This window comes from Lytechinus variegatus, chromosome 15 (assembly GCF_018143015.1).
Source record: "Lytechinus variegatus isolate NC3 chromosome 15, Lvar_3.0, whole genome shotgun sequence".
NCBI classification, from domain to species: Eukaryota; Metazoa; Echinodermata; class Echinoidea; order Temnopleuroida; family Toxopneustidae; genus Lytechinus; species Lytechinus variegatus.
Genome location: NC_054754.1, coordinates 6,143,857 through 6,163,157, shown reverse-complemented (window position 1 = coordinate 6,163,157; position 19,301 = coordinate 6,143,857). Strand labels below are relative to the sequence as shown.

The following is a 19,301-nucleotide window of genomic DNA, read 5'->3' as shown; positions in this document are numbered from 1 at the left end:
TTATACTGATCTTTTGTACCTGATTAAATATGTTCTAATAAATAAATAAATAAATAAATCCTTATTGGGTCTGAAGGAAAATTTTTTGTCCCCCGCACCTTGTCCACGTATCGGATGTATTTTTATCCAAGGCGGAGACTTTACCTCTGCTTCACCAATAACTGGGCGTTGTGGCGTGCGCCTGTAATCCAAGCTGTGGGGAAGTTACAAATTGATGCAGAGGTTCGAGGTTCGAGCCCTGGTCACGTCTTTCGGATGGTGACGTTAAAGGTCGGTCCAGACGTAAATAATCATATCTGATTGATACACGTCTGACAAAACTCAAATACACACACACACACACACAATAGTTACTGGGGATTTCCCTAACGGCGCACGTGGCGTGGATGATTAACGCTATATATTGCGCGTATTGATCGACCTGCATCTGCATGTGAGCCTGAGGAAGGTTGGAATGTGATTTGAACTTTGTCAAGCCGGGACTGTCATTTCGGGGTAAGATCCAGAGAAATAGGCCTATATGTATTCTAAAAGGTAGCCGTTCAAGTTAATCACAATGTCACTAGGCAATATTTATACAATGTACTTTATTTCATTTAGCTTTCTGTCTGTGTGTCTGTCCGGACTCCAGCGGCGGCACCGCAGCCCCCGACCATAGCCCGCCGAAGTGTGGCTACTCCTGCCTGGCCTGGGTATCTCGATCCCCCACCTGCTTCGATCTCACTGTACACTCTCTCGCTCGCGCTTACGGCTTAGGCTGCCGTAGCACTGGCAATGTACTGAATTGAACTGCACTCCAGCTAGAGACTGTCATGACTGTGGGATGGTCGCTAAAATTGACACTTTCTGTGGGGCGGCAAATGCAAACACACGGTTCTTGGACATATGTAAAACATGAGTGAATACATGCAACATGTTCATGTTGCCATCTCTAAATTCTGCTCCTGACCTCAAAAATTAAAGTAATAATATGCGAAATCGTACCATTGATTCGACTGGAAATTCCGCCTTTAACCTGTGTGTTAAGGACTTCCGCGAACGCGCGCAAGCGTGTACAATGCATGTAACCTCGTTCGCGTTTATTTTTTATTCGTTGTAGAATCTACGATGGCGGATAAGATGTCGTCTTCGTCGTGTTTTGACAGTGAAAATGACGATTTACCAATAGCAAATTTATGCTACATGCACGTCTTACCCAAGGAAAGAGGGCCAGTAAATTTCTTTCAAGTAAAGAGCTAGAACAAATTTAGCCTTTGCTGCTTTCGTTGTTGTAGACTACCTGGGACTTCGGAATAAAAATAGCTATTCGTGCAGCAGAGAAGTTTGCGATTGACTTGCATGCAGCCCGGCCCAGGGAGCAGTGGCTTAATGGGGGGGGGGCAAGCTGTCCGCCCTAGAGACATTTTCCTTGTCCATCCCACAGTCTAAGCCCCGCTGCATGCTGCATACAACATTGCCACTGGAACTTCCAGGCATTATTGCTACAACTCCTCTTCACAAATACTACAAAAGTACAAGTTATGCATCTCATTTTATATATGTAGACTAGTAGCTCCCAGGGGGGGGCACTTTCATTGACGAGTGGATACCGTGTGCGACCAAAAAAACATGTAAAAAGGATGTCTTTTTCAAGATAGGGCATGTTACGTACGTAACGTGATAAGGGTGTCAAAAACACAAAAATAATGAAAGAAGGGTATCTATTTCGCTAGGAAAGTTACATGCTTAGGGTCAAATTTGTGGGGATGATAAAGCAAAATTAAAATGTTTAATACAGGATGTCCTTTTTGCCCCAACCCTACGTGTTTAGAGTCGGATTTGCGCGAGGTGTGAAAGGTGGGGTCGTACTAAACCTTCACTAAATGAATAAAGGTAAAACATACGACTGAAGGACCTGTGACATAACAAAATATGGCCGTACTTGTTTAGGGGTTCATTTCAGGGAATACTTGCCAAGAGTATCGTTTTGTTTCCAATACTTGGTAAGGGTAGGGTTATTTACACACCAATACTTGTTAAAGGTCAAGTCCACTTCAGAAAAATGTTGATTTGAATAAACACAATGCTGAAGATTTCATCAAAATCAGATGTAAAATAAGAAAGTTATGACATTTCAAAGTTATGCTTATTTTTAACAAAATAGTTATATGAACGAGCCAGTTACATCCAAATGAGAGAGTCGATGATGTCACTCACTATTTCTTTTGTTTTTTATTGTTTGAATTATACAATTTTTACGAATTTGATGATTAGGACCTCCGGGATCCTTGCCTGAAGCACAAAATGTTAAAATAATGGAATTCCACATGTTCAGGGAGGAATGAAACTTCATTTCACATGACAATGACAAAAAAATCAAAATATTTCATATTTCAAACAAAAAAAAGAAATAGTGAGTGACATCGACTCTCTCATTTTGGATATAACTGGCTCGTTCATATAACCGTTTTATGAAATGAAGCGAAAATTCAAAATGTCATAACTTTCTTATTTTACATCCGATTTTGATGAAATTTTCAGTGTTATGCTTGTTGAATTTTTCTCTTTTTATTCAAATCAAGTTTTTGTTGGGGTGGACTTGTCCTTTAAGGGGTGCATTTTCAGCATATGGAAAATACATGTTTAGGGTGCTTTTCGAGACCCCATGGTCGCGCATGGTATCCACTTGTGAATGGAAGTGCCCCCCCCCCCCATTTATTAATTTATACTTTAGGCCTTCCTCGGCCACATCAAAATTATTGCTACAGTAACATAACATTTAAATCATCTTAATGCTAACCAATGAAATTAAAGAAAATAGAAGAACCCATCTGAAATAGTAATCCAGTTCATGATATAAACCAATGAGGAATAAGATGAAGGTGATAAAAGATGTCTGGGTGATTATGTAATAATGGCATTAGAAACTAAGGAGTCAGGTGAGGGATGGAATGAGTGGAACACCTGAATAAGCCAGTTCACAGTTAGCTCATGATCAACTATTCTCAAATGACCTTTGTGATTTTTCATTAGGATAAGCGCTATCTTTTTCAAATGTAGATGTTGCGTAAGCTTTACCAGTAGAGTATTCAAATTCTAAGAACAAAAGGAATTGTATAGACCAGGTGACTAGAATAGTACATCAGGGATAAAGTTTGGAAATCTGTTTTATTGTCTGCCTTTGGTACATTTGCCTATTATTTAGGCTACTGTCAAATACCAGTGATCATGAAGGCTCTATTTATTCTCTTCAGCTTGGATGTGATAAAATGAATATTTTGAAAGGAATACATGAATAATCATCAAATCACAAATGCCTATGTCAGTGAATTTGAAAGCCACATTCATGGTTTTCTCCAATGACCTTTTTCTGCTCGTGCGCAGTTTACAACCGTGAGCAGCATATGGCGGCGGAAGCCAATGAATTTAGGGGGTGTCCACCTGAAATTTTGGGATGGACACATGTAAAAAATAGGACAAGCGCTCCAAAAATTTTTGAGAAGCAAAAAAAAAAAAAAAAAAAGGTCATCAACCGAAATTTTAGGGGGGGACAACACACGTGTCAAGGGGTCCACGTGAATTTAGGGGGGGACGCAGGAAAAAAAAATTGACAATCAAAAAAAAAAAAAAAAAAGGTTATCAAAACAAAATTTAGGGGGGACCGTCCCCCCACCTAAAATTTAGAGGGGGACACGTCCCCCCCCCCGCTTCCGCCGCCTATGGTGAGCAGGCTTATAGAGTAGGAATGAGGATGACAAAAGAGAATCAGAGGAAAAGAATCCAACGTGGAGAAGGATGGATGAAAACTGAATATAATTAAACTCAAATAAACTCAACTTCAGACTGCAAGGGCGGTGCTGAAAAGAAATGCAAATGAACTCAAGTCTAGACGGAACAGAAATGTAAAACAGCTGAAGAAAGCACCAGAAAATGAACAAAGAAGGATAATGCAAAATAAATCATCCTCGACCCGCCGAGCATCTCTAGTTTCCATATTGCCTTTGGGGCAAATTGAGGATTTTTCTTTCTGGCCAAAGGTTAAAGGGGAAGTTCACCCTGAAGAAAACTTTGTTGTAAAAATAGCAGAAAAAATAGTAAAAAATATTAGTGAAGGTTTGAGGAAAATCCGTTAAAGAGTACGGAAGTTATTAGAGTTCCAAATCTTACCATTCGCTATGTAGGAATGCTGCTCGCATATGACGTCACAAATCAAATAATTGAAATTCTAATAACTTTTTAATTATTTGATGAATTTTTTTCAAACCTTCGGCAATATTTTTTATTATTTTTTCTGCTATTTTTACAATAAAATTTTTGTCAGGGTGAACTTCCCCTTTAAACCTCTCTAGATCTATATAAAAAACTTTTTATGCAAAAACAAGAGTCATCAGTGCAGTTTGTAATTTCACAAGTAATGTTTCTTTGCTTTGCAGTTGAAAATGGAAGGAAATCAAGAAACAAAGGAGGATACCTCTAAACCTACACCTACCGATAATGGATGCGGGAACTCGGCAAATAAAGAAGGTATAGACATGTACTGAAACACCTGCAGTGACTACAATATTTTGAATTTTGTACACAAAAAAAATACCAGCGATTGAGGTTGTATCCAATTAAGTAGGGTATTAATAGTTTTTAATCTCCCTTCTCTGTAATGTAATGTAATTATATTAGATGGCTCACAATGGGATGCCAGAAATATTTAAACAGCTGGAGCCAACATTGCACAAATTGCAGACGAGTGCTATATTGGTCATAACAAGAGGAGTATTTCTGGTATTCCATGGAATAAAGCCGTCCAATTTAATTGTTATTATCTATCCCCCCCCCCCCCCGGAAAAAAATGACAGAGAAAATAATGTCACCAGTAATATGGCCTCACTTCATGATCAGTTTGATCTTAAAAGTGTGATTGACTTACAGATTGCTCATTTTCGTGCATGCCCAATAGACTGCTCAGTATGGTACCATATTGAACAGCAAGATATGTACAGAGGTCGATGGGATATTTGGGGATTTTGGTCATTTGTTCAATACTCTCTCCTGGGCAAATATTTTGCGAATATTTATTTAGACAGATTACATAAACTTCAAAAACGTGCAGTTAGAATTATAAACAACTCCCCTTTTTACGCCCATTCTTATCCTATTTTTCAATCACTTAAAATCTTAAATATTTATGATATGTACAAGTATGAAATGGGACTTTTTATGTATCTATGTTCTAAAGGACTTTTACCTTCTTTTTTATTGAACTGTTAAATTATAATATTCATGAATACCCTACCAGAAATGCTGCAAACTTCCACTTTCCTAAAATAAGAACTTGCCTTTCTCATAAATCTATTTTCTTTCGTGGCCCACTACTTTGGAATTCTTTGCCGGTTAATTTGAAAACATCTTGTTCTTTTAATATTTTCAAACGTAACTTCAGAAACTTTATATTTGATAATTAAACCTGTTTGTAAATATTTTTTATATATATAATCTAAATCTTACCATTTGTGTATCTATGCCTTTGTATTGTCTCCTAATTGTTTTTTTTTACTTTTGATATTGTCAATAATTATTATTCTTTTTAAAGTAAGTTGGGTCGGCCTTTTAATTATAAGGATATTCTTTTCTGGGGGAAATTATCAGATATCGAGGAAAGAAAAGTTAACGTTTCTGTCTTTTCCAAATTCATTTTTTGAAGATTTACTAATATCATGAGGGCATTCCCCAAACATAGAATTACCTTACTTTAATGTTTGGAGTGGTTAAGATGTAATACTAGGTCATCGATCTGTATCATCCTTGTTTTGTAGGTGATATTGAAATGACCGTCAAAGCTGAAGAAGAGAAAGCATCACTCCCAGTCTCAATGAAAGCGAAAAACAAGGATTCTAAACAAGTTGATCAAGTTGAAAATGATGGTAATTATGGCTTTTCATTCTGTACAATGATGGTTATTTTTCTGTAACTGCTTATATCGAATGACCATTGATACTTAAGAAGTGGTGTTGCATATATAAACAAGTATTTACACAAACATGTATTAATTTTGGTTGGGTACCCATCAAAATAAATATCTGAATTATTTTCCTGTACAGATCGAGCTAGAACTTCGATCTCTGTATTTGGTGAGTGGAGCCAACGGAGTTCAGTGGAACAACCACATAACAGAGACCGAAGCTTTTGGTCTAAGAATGATCATACTTTAATGTTTGGAGTGATTTAGATGTAATACTATGTCATCTGTATCATCCTTGTTTTGTAGGTGATATTGAAATGACCGTCAGAGCTGAAGAAGAGAAAGCATCACTCCCAGTCTCAATGAAAGCGAAAAACAAGGATTCTAAACAAGTTGATCAAGTTGAAAATGGTGGTAATTATGCCATGTTATTCTGTACGATGATGGATATTTTCCGTAACTGCTTTTTATTAAAGAATGATCATTGATACTTAAGAAGTGGTGTTGCATATATAAACAAGTATTTACACAAACATGTATTAATTTTTGTCTCACCTGCGAAGCAAAGTGAGACTTTAGGCGCCGCTTTTCCGACGGCGGCGGCGGCGGCGTCAACATCAAATCTTAACCTGAGGTTAAGTTTTTGAAATGATGTCATAACTTAGAAAGTGTATGGACCTAGTTAATCAAACTTGGCCATAAGGTTAATCAAGTATTACTGAACATTCTATTAGAGTTTCATGTCACATGACCAAGGTCAAAGGTCATTTAGGGTCAATGAACTTAGACCATGTTGGAGGAATCAACATCGAAATCTTAACCTGAGGTTAAGTTTTTGAAATGTCATCATAACTTAGAAAATATATGGACCTAGTTTATGAAACTTGGACATAAGGTTAATCAAGTATCACTGAACATCCTGCATGAGTTTCACGTCACATGACCAAGGTCAAAGGTCATTTAGGGTCAATTAACTTTGGCCGAATTGGGGATATCTGTTGAATTCCCATCATAACTTTGAAAGTTTATGGATCTGATTCATGAAACTTGGACATAATAGTAATCAAGCATCACTGAAAATTTTGTGCAAGTTTCAGGTCTCATGATTAAGGTCAAAGGTCATTTAGGGTCAATGAACTTTGGCCGAATCGGGGGTATCTGTTGAATTACCATCATAACTTTGAAAGTTTATTGGTCTAGTTCGTTAAACTTGGACATTAGAATAATCAAGTATCACTGAACATCCTGTGCGCATTTCAGGTCACATGACCAAGGTCAAAGGTCAATGAACTTTGGCTGAATTGGGTGTATCTGTTGAATTACCATCATAACTTTGAAAGTTTATGGATCTGATTAATGAAACTTGTACATAAGAGTAATCAAGTATCACTGAACATCCTGTTCGAGTTTCAGGTCGCATGATCAAGGTCAAAGGTCATGTAAGGTCAATGAACTTTGGCCATGTTGGGGTTTTTTGTTGAATAACCATCATATCTCTGTAAGTTTATTGGTTTAGTTCATAAAAAGTGGACATAAGAGTAACTATGTATCACTGAACATCTTGTGTGAGTTAGAGTAGTATTCAAAGTCAGCACTGCTGCTATATTGAACCGCGTGATGCAGGTGAGACGGCCAGAGGCATTCCACTTGTTGTTAGGCACCTATCAAAATAAATATCTAAATTATTTTCCCTGTACAGATCGAGCTAGTACTTTGATCTCTGTATTTGGTGAGTGGAGCCAACAGAGTTCATTGGAACAACCAACATAACAGAGACCGAAGCTTTTGGTCTAAGAATGATCATACTTTAATGTTTGGAGTGGTTTAGATGTAATACTATGTCATCTGTATCATCCTTGTTTTGTAGGTGATATTGAAATGACCGTCAGAGCTGAAGAAGAGAAAGCATCACTCCCAGTCTCAATGAAAGCGAAAAACAAGGATTCTAAACAAGTTGATCAAGTTGAAAATGATGGTAATTATGGAATTTCATTCTGTACAATGATGGTTATTTTTCTGTAACTGCTTATAACGAATGACCATTGATACTTAAGAAGTGGTGTTGCATATATAAACAAGTATTTACACAAACGTGTATTAATTTTGGTTGGGTACCCATCAAAATAAATATCTAAACCATTTTAATAATCTAATGCATTCTGTATATCCCCAACATTATAAACTGGTGTGAGGTATACACATTCTTATTGTAGAAGTGAATCAAGAGGATTCCTCTTATATCTGAACATACATTTACTTGTATATCAGGCCATTCTTTTTTTTTTGGGGGGGGGGTCGTGGGGCTAATTTTCACAACTGATTGCCAAAATCTCCAACATGGGGAATTTTGGGGGCTCTGTTTTGACTTGCCAATGTTAAACTAGCAACTCAATAAAGTATTTGTTTACTGTGCGACTATATGTCTAACAAATTTGTGATTAATGATACACAAGTAGAAAGGTGGTAATCACCTTCCAGCGTTTGTAAATGCAGTTATCACAAATCTTTAATGATGCTTGTTTTAAATTTAAAAGATATATGTATGTTGTTGGACAGTGAAATGTGATGTTACCAGAAGTATGATTTTCTCCATCCACAGATGCCATTGTAGGCAACCCTGTACAAAGCGGTCAGGAGACCTCCATGGATGTGTCGCAAAAGAATAACCATCAGTGCTCCTACTGTGATAGAGCATACTCTTGTAAAGGCGCTCTGACTAATCATTTGAAAAAACACACTAAAGGGAAACCCTTTGAGTGTACTCAATGCAACAAAAGATTTTCCCGCTATTATCAGTTTGTCACACACACAAGATCCCACTCTGCCTGGATTCCCTGTACAGTCTGCCAGAAAACATTCCGCCTGGAATCCGCGCTTGACTTGCACTTCAAACGGCAGCACATGAATTACGAAGATCGACAATTCAAGTGCAGTTATTGTGATAAGAGATTTCTATATAAGTTTGCGCTGAATATGCATGAAAAGCGCCACACACAGTGGTACGAATGTTCACGTTGTGGGAAGAAATACAGATATGAGGAAAGTCTGAAACGGCACCTTGAAGCTCATGAAGAGGATAGGAAGAAGCCGTTTCAGTGCGATCAATGCTCCAAAGGGTTCTTTAAAAAAGGTTCACTTGTTGCCCATCTGAGAATACACAGCGGGAAGGATCTTGCGCAATGCCCGCATTGTGATAAAACGTATCTCAACCGGTCGCACCTAAAATGTCACATGATGAAGAAGCATAATTCTAAACGAATTAATTTTCAATGCCCCAGGTGCAACGCAAGCTTTGTTAAGCAGCACAGTCTTGACACTCACATGTTTAATAAGCACGGTGAAGGAAAGCCTGGCGAAACACGTAGCAGGTGCCCTACACTTACATGCTCGATTTGCAGTGAAGTATTCCCGAGCAGGTTCAAACTTGCTGCCCACACGAGGGAAAAACATCTTGATACTAAACCATTCGGGTGTTCTGTTTGTGTTAAGAAATTTGCGTGTAAGTCTTACCTTAACAGCCATATGAAATACCACAGTGGGAATAAGCAGCATCAGTGCGACCAATGTGGTGAGAAATTTTATGAGAAGCAACATCTGAATAAACATGTAAAGAGACATACGGGAGAGAAGGAGCATCAGTGTTCCGTTTGTGGAATGAGATTCTATGAAAAGTACCGTCTCACCAGTCATGCTAGAACCCACACTGGAGAGAAGCCGTATGCTTGCTCGCTCTGCGATAAAAAATATGGGCATCCTAGCGACCTGAAATATCATGTACGATCCATCCATAGGCCTACTGGAGAGAAACCCTTCGAGTGCTCACAATGCAACAAAAAGTTTTACCACCGAAAAATCCTGAAGAGTCATGAACAAATACACTCTGAAGACAAACCCTTTCTATGCTCATACTGTGGCAAGACTTATAGAAAAAACAGTTATTTGGAGAAGCACGTGTTGACACATACTGGCAAGAAAGACTATCCATGTGCTCTTTGTGATAAGAAATTCAGTATGAGAGGCCATCTTAATCGTCACATGCGAAAGCACACAGGCGAAAAGCCTTTTAAGTGTCAAATTTGTGGGAAGACGTTTGCTCAGCAACCTGCTATTGCGATGCACCTCAGAGTCCACCGCAATGAGAAGAACTATCAGTGTGTGGTTTGTGACAAGAAGTTTTACAGAAGAAGCCGTCTTCGAAGTCACATGACGACGCACAATGGGGAAAAACCTCATGTTTGTTTGCTCTGTGGGGCAAGGTTCACTCAAAAAGGAAGCCTGAAGGACCATCTGAGAACGCACACAAAGCCGTACAAATGCAACAGCTGTCCCCAAAGATATGCTCAAGAAAAAAGCCTCAATAACCACATTGCAAAAAAGCACACTGGCGAAAAGCCCTACAAATGCCACCTTTGCGGTGAAGGTTTCAATCTCAAAAAAGTTCTGGATTGTCATATCAGAAGGCATGCAAGGCCGTACATTTGTGACTCTTGCCCCAGCAGATGTTCCAGCGAAAAAAATCTCAGTCTTCACCGAAGATTAAGACATCCTGGGAGCAAGCCCTATCAATGTTCATCTTGCCAAAAGAGATTTTATGGACTCTCACAACTCAATAACCACTTGAAAACTCGATGCGGTAAGAATCTCGGTAAAAGCTCAGTTTTGCTCAGAAACTGCGGTACAAAACCTTACAAAGAAGAACAAGAAGAGCCAGAAGGACTTGCTGAACCCCCAAATCTCGATGGCATCTTTAAATCTCAATGCTTTATCCGTCTCAGTAAATGTTCGGTTCCACTAAGAAGCTCAAATATCAAGCCTGAAGAAAAACCAGAGGAGTTTGTCGACGCCCCACCGCTCATTGCCACCTTGAAATCGCATTGCCCCGTAAAGCTCCGGAAATGTTCCGTTCTGCTCAGAGATGACGAAATGCTTTTGATGTTGGCGACATTCTTGAATTAAAGGAAATCATGATTTACTTCCAGAACACATCTATCTGCCTTGTATTCTTGGAAGTATTCTGAAAAAGTCCTTGTGAATGATATACAATTCAGTTATCACAATCATTAGTTAAGGTAGCTTTAAACTTCTTCCGGTCAAAAGTCCTTTTTACCGGGTCAGTGAACCTTGAACCTGGTTTAGTAATTGTATGCATGGACCTATTACAATAGGTCCAAGATCTATGTAAACTTAAACTGAGGCTATTATTCTCAGGATAACATTAAAGATACAACGATAAAAGCTTGTAACAACTAACTTTTTCATGAAACTCACATTTCAAGAACTGACAAAGCCGTAGCTTAAAGGCCTTATTCTGTTTAACTGTTTAGGTTCTCAGTAATTGCATTTATTTTTTTTCCTCATTCTTTCTTATGTTGGGACTACATCAAAGTGGAAACATGTTTATAAGACATCATTTAAACACATTCAGAATTGATGTTGTGTTTCTGCTTCTTCGGGAACTGTGTTTTGGAGGAACATTGATCATAAGTAGATCATTGTGTGATATTAGGATCATTGTTGGTGACTAGTGTTTAATAAAGAAGTGTGCAACCATTTTAAACTAGAGTCAGCAAAAGCCTGATTTTGGCTTAAAAACGTTTACCGCAAGTCATGATTGTCCTTGTTGTTTATACTTATAGACCCTTTGAAATGTCTTTTAATACTCTTTGTTCATACTAACTTTTAGCTGTATATTGAACAGCATATCAAAGTTAACAAATATTTTCTTTTTACAGGACCACAAATGATTGGTCGGCATCTAAAACTACGCATGTGGGTCATTGTGATCAAAGACACTCTGATAACTAGAAAGCTCTGTTCAATATTCAACCATTTGACTTAGTAAAGTAGAAATGAAGTTTGGACTGTTATGCAAGGAGTTGCAATTGATTCAAATTAGTCTTGAAAAACAATTGATCTCAATTCCTATCTTTTCTTTTGCAATTTGAGATCAATCTAAGTTTGAGTTACTGACAACAATCTTAACACAAGTTTTGTCTCACCTGCGAAGCAGAGTGAGACTATAGGCGCCGCTTTTCCGACGGCGGCGTCAACATCAAATCTTAACCTGAGGTTAAGTTTTTGAAATGACGTAATAACTTAGGAAATATATGGACCTAGTTCATGAAACTTGGACATAAGGTTAATCAAGTATCACTGAACATCCTGCACGAGTTTCACGTCACATGACCAAGGTCAAAGGTCATTTAGGGTCAATGAACTTTGGCCGAATTGGGGATATCTGTTGAATTCCCATCATAACTTTGAAAGTTTATGGATCTGATTCATGAAACTTGGACACAATAGTAATCAAGCATCACTGAAAATTTTGTGCAAGTTTCAGGTCTCATGATTAAGGTCAAAGGTCATTTAGGGTCAATGAACTTTTGCCGAATCGGGGGTATCTGTTGAATTACCATCATAACTTTGAAAGTTTATTGGTCTAGTTCATTAAACTTGGACATTAGAGTAATAAAGTATCACTGAACATTCTGTGTGCGTTTCAGGTCACATGACCAAGGTCAAAGGTCAATGAACTTTGGCCGAATTGGGTGTATCTGTTGAATTACCATCATAACTTTGAAAGTTTATGGATCTGATTCATGAAACTTGTACAAGAGTAATCAAGTATCACTGAACATCCTGTTCGAGTTTCAGGTCACATGATCAAGGTCAAAGGTCATGTAAGGTCAATGAACTTTGGCCATGTTGGGTTTTTTTTTGTTGAATAACCATCATATCTCTGTAAGTTTATTGGTCTAGTTCATAAAAAGTGGACATAAGAGTAACCAAACATCTTGTGCGAGTTAGAGTAGTATTCAAAGTCAGCACTGCTGCTATATTGAAACGTGTGATGCAGGTGAGATGGCCAGAGGCATTCCACTTGTTTTATATTACTTTTCAAGTTGAGTATGTCAGTTCTGGTTAATTCTTGTAATTCTAGAGGTTTTCAGTGCATTGACAAGCTAGTTTTTTTTCAGTTTATTTCCAATTCGTCCAATAGCCGCTTAGTCCATATACCATTTGGTCTAATTGGACGGAGTGTTGAATTGTGCAAAATGAATGAAAATGAAATGGATATTAGACCAACTGGTTATGAGACGAAATGGTCATAGACGAAATGGTCATAGATGAACTGATGATTGGACCAAATGGTTGTTAGACGAAGTTTTGATGAACAGAATGGCATTAGACTAAATTAAAGTAGACAATGTGGTGAGTGGACGAGTTGGCAGTAGATGAATTGGCAATGTACCATTGTTTTTGCCAGAATAATGTATATTGTGGTCACTTGTTATAGTTCATTTGTTTCTTTCAAAATATTTCTACATGGCAGTTCAAAAATAATAGGATATTTAAATAAAACGGACTGGCAACATAATAAACCTAAAGTGATGTCGTAATACATCATTAACATTAAGGAGTAGAAATCCAGAACAAAGGTTACATATGATTGACATTTTGAAAGAAAGGGGAGGCCTGAAAGAAGTGTTCGTCTTATCCTCTATAGTCTTAAGCATGTTATCAAGTTAAAGTTCTTATATTGATTGTAAATCCATTGCTACCGTGTGCTCACAAGATTTTTTATCACACATAGGGTTAGTATCACTTTTGATCATTTACGTTTGTACAGCTATCTTCTTTCATCCATATTCCTGCCAAAAGACAAAGTTGATTATATTTTTTTTACTCGAATGAACAAGTTATGGTAAAAGATTCTGTTTTATTATACAGAAAAATATTCAACATATCCATTGTTTTATGTTTTAATATGTTTGCAGACTAATACGCCACACAGATCTCGTGTGTTGTGCAGGGTACATGAATAAATAACGCAACAGATTAAATCTCATTAATGTTGTAATTTCTTTTTAAGGCTTAGTGTACCCCCCCCCCCCGAACACACACAAAGAAATATTGAATATAGAAAAGTTGTTAGAGCATCATGCTGAGAATTTCTTCAAAATGGATGTCTAGAATTTTTTTATGTTTGTGTTTTAGCTTAATTTTCACAAAACATGTGCACATCGTAGTTGGTATACACATGAAGGATCTGATGACTTTACTCATTCACTATCTCTTCTTTTCCATGAAATATGATATATTTATTATGATATGAAACTGGGTTTGATTGCTCATGTGAACATGTGGAATCGCTGATTTAGGGATACAATGAAGAATTCGTGTTGCAAAATTAGCACAAATCGAAATAAATTGGATCTTCATTTCATAATAAACTACAAATGATGATGATAATAAATAAATGGTGATATCATCAACTCTCCCAAATGCACATCACCCTGTTTTTAAAATGAGGGAAAATTCAGAATGTCATAACTTTCTTATTCAATTTGATGAAATGGTTCGTGATAGAGGTATATTTCTTACGTATCTTTCCTTTTATAGGTGAAATTGCTCTAGGATTAAAGACTGTCATTATGTACAAAAGAAATGGAAATAGGGGAGTTAAAGAGAGAGGGAGGGGACAAAAGAGATAGGCAACGGGGATGGGTGACCTGAGGTGACACAGAAGGGGAAAGAGGAGGGGGTGGCGAAGAGGAGAGAAACGGAGGAGGGAGAGGCTGATAGGAAGGATGGAAGAAGCGAGGAGAGAAACGGGAAGGGAAAGGCTGCGGAGGGATTGACAAAGAGAGAAGGGGAGGGATGGACGAAAGAGGAGGAGAGGCTGTGAGAAGGGACAGACGAAAAGAGGATGAGATGCGAGGAGCGGTGATATAGAGGGAGGGGAGACAGAGAAGAGAAATGGGAAGGATTGACAGAGAGGGGGAGGCTTAGAGGAGGGAGGGACGAAGAGAAAAGGGGAAGGGTGACAGAGAGAGAAGCTTATAGGAGGGATTGACCATCCCTTCCCAAATTTTGCTAGGGTTGCGCAATGTGTTAAACGTGTCCTACGTTTGTCCTGGCAGTGTTTCCCAGAGCGTTGGCAGTGTGTGTCACAGTGTCCTAGTGTGTTCTACGATGTGAACACAGTCCCAGTGTGTTCACATTGTACAGTGTATCACACAGTATGTTCTCGGTGTTTTATAGTGTGTCCCACAGTATGTTCACAGTGTGTCCCATAATGTATTCACAGTTTGTACTTAGTGTGTCCCACAGTGGTCTTAGTGTGTTCACAGTGTGCCACATAATGTGACATCAGTTCCAGTGTTTTCATAGTGTCCCACATTATTTTCTCAGTTTTTTGCCTCATAGTGTGTTTACAGTGTTTCCCACAGTGGTCTCATTGTGTTTACAGTTCAACGGTGACTCACAATGTGTTCACAGTGTCCAACAGTGTGGTCACAGTAGGTCCCACAGTGGTCTCAGTGTGTTAATAATTCCACAGTGTTTCACAGTCTCCTACAATGTGTACTACAATGTGACCACAGTCCCAGTGTTTTAATAGTGCCTTACAGTGTGTCTCACAGTATGTATTCCGTGTTTTATAGTGTGTCTCACAGTATGTATTCCGTGTTTTATAGTGTGTCTTACAATGTATTCACAGTATGTACACAGTGTGTCCCACATTGGTATCAGTGTGTTCACAGTGCCACATTGTGTCTCGGTGTGTTCACAATGTCCTATATAATGTGACCACAGTCTCAGTGTTTTAGTGTCCAACGTGTGTCCCTCAATTTGTTCACCATAACCACAGTGTGTCCCACAGACGTCTCAGTATGTTCACAGTCTCACAGTGTGTCTCGTATCATTTGACCTTTTGACCCCTCGATGACATTTGATCTCACTATATCCTGATCATAATTTTACACACACTGCGGACTATCGGACCCGCCGACTATCGGTCCCGCAGACCAACGGACCCAGGTCGCAGTGACTATTCGGCTGTAACCGAATAAGCGCAGTAACAAAATGAATTCGGAATGAAAAGATACAGGAACAACATATGAGGAAATAAGATGATAATAACTATAAAAAAATGCAAAGGGACGTTAAAAATTTCCCAGTACAGTTTATAAAAAAAGGACTATCACATTGTGCTGCACTCGACCCAGGTGATCGAGGTAAATGTGTTACGGCAGGAAGTAATTCCTCAAAAAGTTGTGCGCACCAATCGGTAGACTAGCTTAGCCGGGGTAATATAGGTCGCCTTGAGCACCTAGCAAGGTACATACGTGCGCTATACAAATCCTATATTCAGGGGCGGATCCAGCCTTCGCCAATAGGGGGGGGGGGCGGAATTTTTTTCGGCGATATTTTCTCCGATCGGCCGGTCGAAGATAATTTTTTTTTGTTTCTTTGAAGGGGTAGTCCAATAAGTCACTTCTTAGCTTTATTCTTTAAATCAACATAAAAATATAATATCATAATCCTTATTTCATAATGCGAGCGCGAGCAGAAATTTTTGATATATGTTTTGAACTGATCGGAAATGTAGGTCTACCTGTTTAAGTCTGCTTGCAGGTAGCCGTGAAGACATTACATATTTCAACAATTAAATAATGCGAGCGCGAAGCGCGAGTTGAAAAAAAATGACATTTCTACATAAAGAATGAAAAAAAAATCAATTTTTGTAATCATGAACAGGATTCTAGTTTTAGACCGAGAACGGGACTCTCTATTCATGTTTTGTAAATCATGGAAAAGATGAGTAAGAGGGGATCTTCCTACATTAATAATGCGAGCGCAAAGCGCGAGCAGAAAATGTTTTGAACTGATCGAAAATTGCCTTTTAAGGAGTGCTTGCATTTAGCCATGAAAATATTACATATTTCAACAATCAAATAATGCGAGCGCGAACGGCGAGCTTAACATTTTTGACATTTCAACATAAAGAATGTAGAATTTTAATCAATTTTTGTAATCATGAACAGGATGGCTATATAACTTAATAATTGATGCGAGCGGAAAGCGAGAGCGGAAAATTCTATAGCTTTAGACCTAGAACGGGACACTATTCATGTTTTGTAAATCATGAAAAGGATGACTAATAAGGGATCTTCCTACATTGATAATGCGAGCAGAAAATGTTTGTATACGGTTTGGACTGATCGAAAAGTGCTTTTCAAGGACTGCTTGAACTTAGCCATGAAGATGTTACATATTTCAACAATTACATAATGCGAGCGCGAGCGGAAAAAAATCGAGATTTAGACCTAGAACGGGACACTCTTCATGTTTTGTAAATCATGAAAGGGATGAGAAAGGGGGATCTTCCTACATTAATAATTCGAGCACAAAGGGCGAGCAGAAAATTTCTGATATTGTGATCCGAAACTTGATAACTGAATGAACATGCGCGCGCGTGTTTCACATTTAGACCTTAGAATCTAGGCATTCTAAATAATCTTTTATCATGAAAATAAAAGCGAGCTTAAAATATTTGATATTCCGATCTGATATTTCAAACACTTTGTAGGAAACTTGTAAGGTGGATATAAATCGCACTTGATAAAGAGCTGATATGTTTCATTACTACTTTAATTTTGAGACATAGGACCTTGACATCCTCAGGACATGTTATCATATGAATATGATAACTATATACCTTCCTATTCATCTTGCTAAGCGCGAGATTAAGCAAAAGGGACAATTTAATTATTTAATTGATGTCTTATTTATTAATGCATAATGAGGGCGCGGAATCTGATGATATTATGGCCTGAACACTGTACATTTCAAGCACTTTTTTTATTATGAATAGGATGCATCAGTAATTAGCTGATATATTTTAACCATTAATGCGAGCGCAAATCGCGAGCCTACATTTTTGATAAACTGTCATGAAAGGGGGATTTTGAGTAGTTTGTTATATTATAATCAATATTGAGACATACATAACCGCCAATCAAAATGCAAGCATGGCAGCGCTATCTGATACGTTTTGACAATCAGACCTGAAAAGGGATATTTTGACAACTTTATGGAATACATGAAATAATAGGTACCTGATAAAAAAATTCGCAAGCGCGTAGCGCGAGAGGAAAATGTTAATATTCAGTCAATAAAACTAACATTTTTACAGAGCACTTTTTAAAAATCAATTTGTAAATCACACAAATTAATGAAAGTTCGATTTCAGAGGAGGATTATGTTTTGTATGTTCACTTTCAATCTTGATATTTAAGCACCATGTTGAACAAGATGTGTAAATCACTTAACAGGCAATGCTAGCGCAAAGCGCGAGCGAAAATTTTATATAGTGAGATGAAATTTTTGTTTTCCAAGTCTTCCTCTCATCTTACTTTATTCACTCGTCTTCTTCCTCTTCTTTTTTCTCTTTTCTTTTCCTTCCTTTTTTTTCTTTCTTTTCCTTTTTATTTGCTCCGCCAATGGGGGGGGGGGGCGGGCTTGTGAAATTGCCTGTACGTACTGGCCCCTCTGCCCCCCCCCGTAGGTACGGTAGTGTGCGCAAACACACGCTCACGATATCCACCACCCCCTCCCCCCACACACACACCCTCACTCAGTCTTGTTATTCGAGATTAAGGGACTTGCTAAATTGCATGTACGTACTGGCTTTTTCATTGCATTATCAAAATACCGAAGTGTGCTTGCTTACACACACACACCCACACACATTCATAGCCTTAAGTAATTCACAATAAGGGACTTGCAAAATTACATGTACGTAGTGGCTTTGTCATTGTATTATCAAAATACCAAAGTGTGCTCGCTCGCACACACCCTCACGCGCGCACACACCCACACACATTCATAGCCTTGTAATTCGACAATAGAGGACTTGCGAAATTGCATACTGGCTTTTTTATTGAATTATCAAATACCAAAGTGTGCTCGCTCGCACATCCCCACGTACCCTCCACACACACACAGCCTTGTAATTCGGCGATATGGGACTCCCGTGCTCATCATTTATCGAGAAATTGGGGACATGTGTTTCTCGTCTCGTACACTCACTCCGACATTTTAAATTAATGCGACGTAACTTTAGCACAGTCGGCTAAAAACTAGAACGCTTCCATCCCCTCCAAGCACAACCTGAGTTTAAGGACGTTCCACAGTTTTTTTTCTGTTTTTATTATAAATATTAAAATAAATCACAAAATTTACATATGATTATTAGGTGATTGCAAATCACATACCTGTAAACAGAAGTTAGTTACACAAAAAAGACAAAATAACAACCATATCCTCAGTTAAAAATAAGTCCATGTCATTTTCACCAAATTTGGCACTGAGATACCGTAGCACCTTATTATTCCATATATGCAAAAAATAATTTTTGAATATTGCTTTGAAGTTCACCCATTCGTAAGGTCTCGAGAAATACGCAATAAAAATGATATTGCTTATTTAAAACCCACGAGATCACAACACTCAGTCAAAATCCATCTGAATTTCACCAAATTTTACGTTGTAGTTCTAGTTCGGAATTATAATTATACTTAAG

General features: G+C 38.1%; 1 protein-coding gene across 4 annotated transcripts; it reads left to right on the top strand.

Annotated features, from left to right (window-relative positions):
* Positions 1-387: 387 nt before the first annotated feature.
* Positions 388-11,995, top strand: LOC121428816 (zinc finger protein 271-like). Of its 4 annotated transcripts, none has more exons than XM_041625660.1 (6): positions 388-495; positions 4,413-4,503; positions 5,787-5,894; positions 6,239-6,346; positions 7,800-7,907; positions 8,532-11,995. In XM_041625660.1, the coding sequence occupies exons 2-6, from the start codon at positions 4,419-4,421 to the stop codon at positions 10,886-10,888; spliced, it is 2,766 nt and encodes a 921-aa protein (XP_041481594.1). In that variant the 5' UTR covers positions 388-495; positions 4,413-4,418; the 3' UTR covers positions 10,889-11,995. The 4 variants fall into 4 exon arrangements, with proteins under 4 accessions (XP_041481594.1, XP_041481596.1, XP_041481597.1 ...); XM_041625661.1 differs by having other exon boundaries at positions 396-534; XM_041625662.1 differs by lacking the exon at positions 5,787-5,894.
* The last annotated feature ends 7,306 nt before the right edge of the window (positions 11,996-19,301 follow it).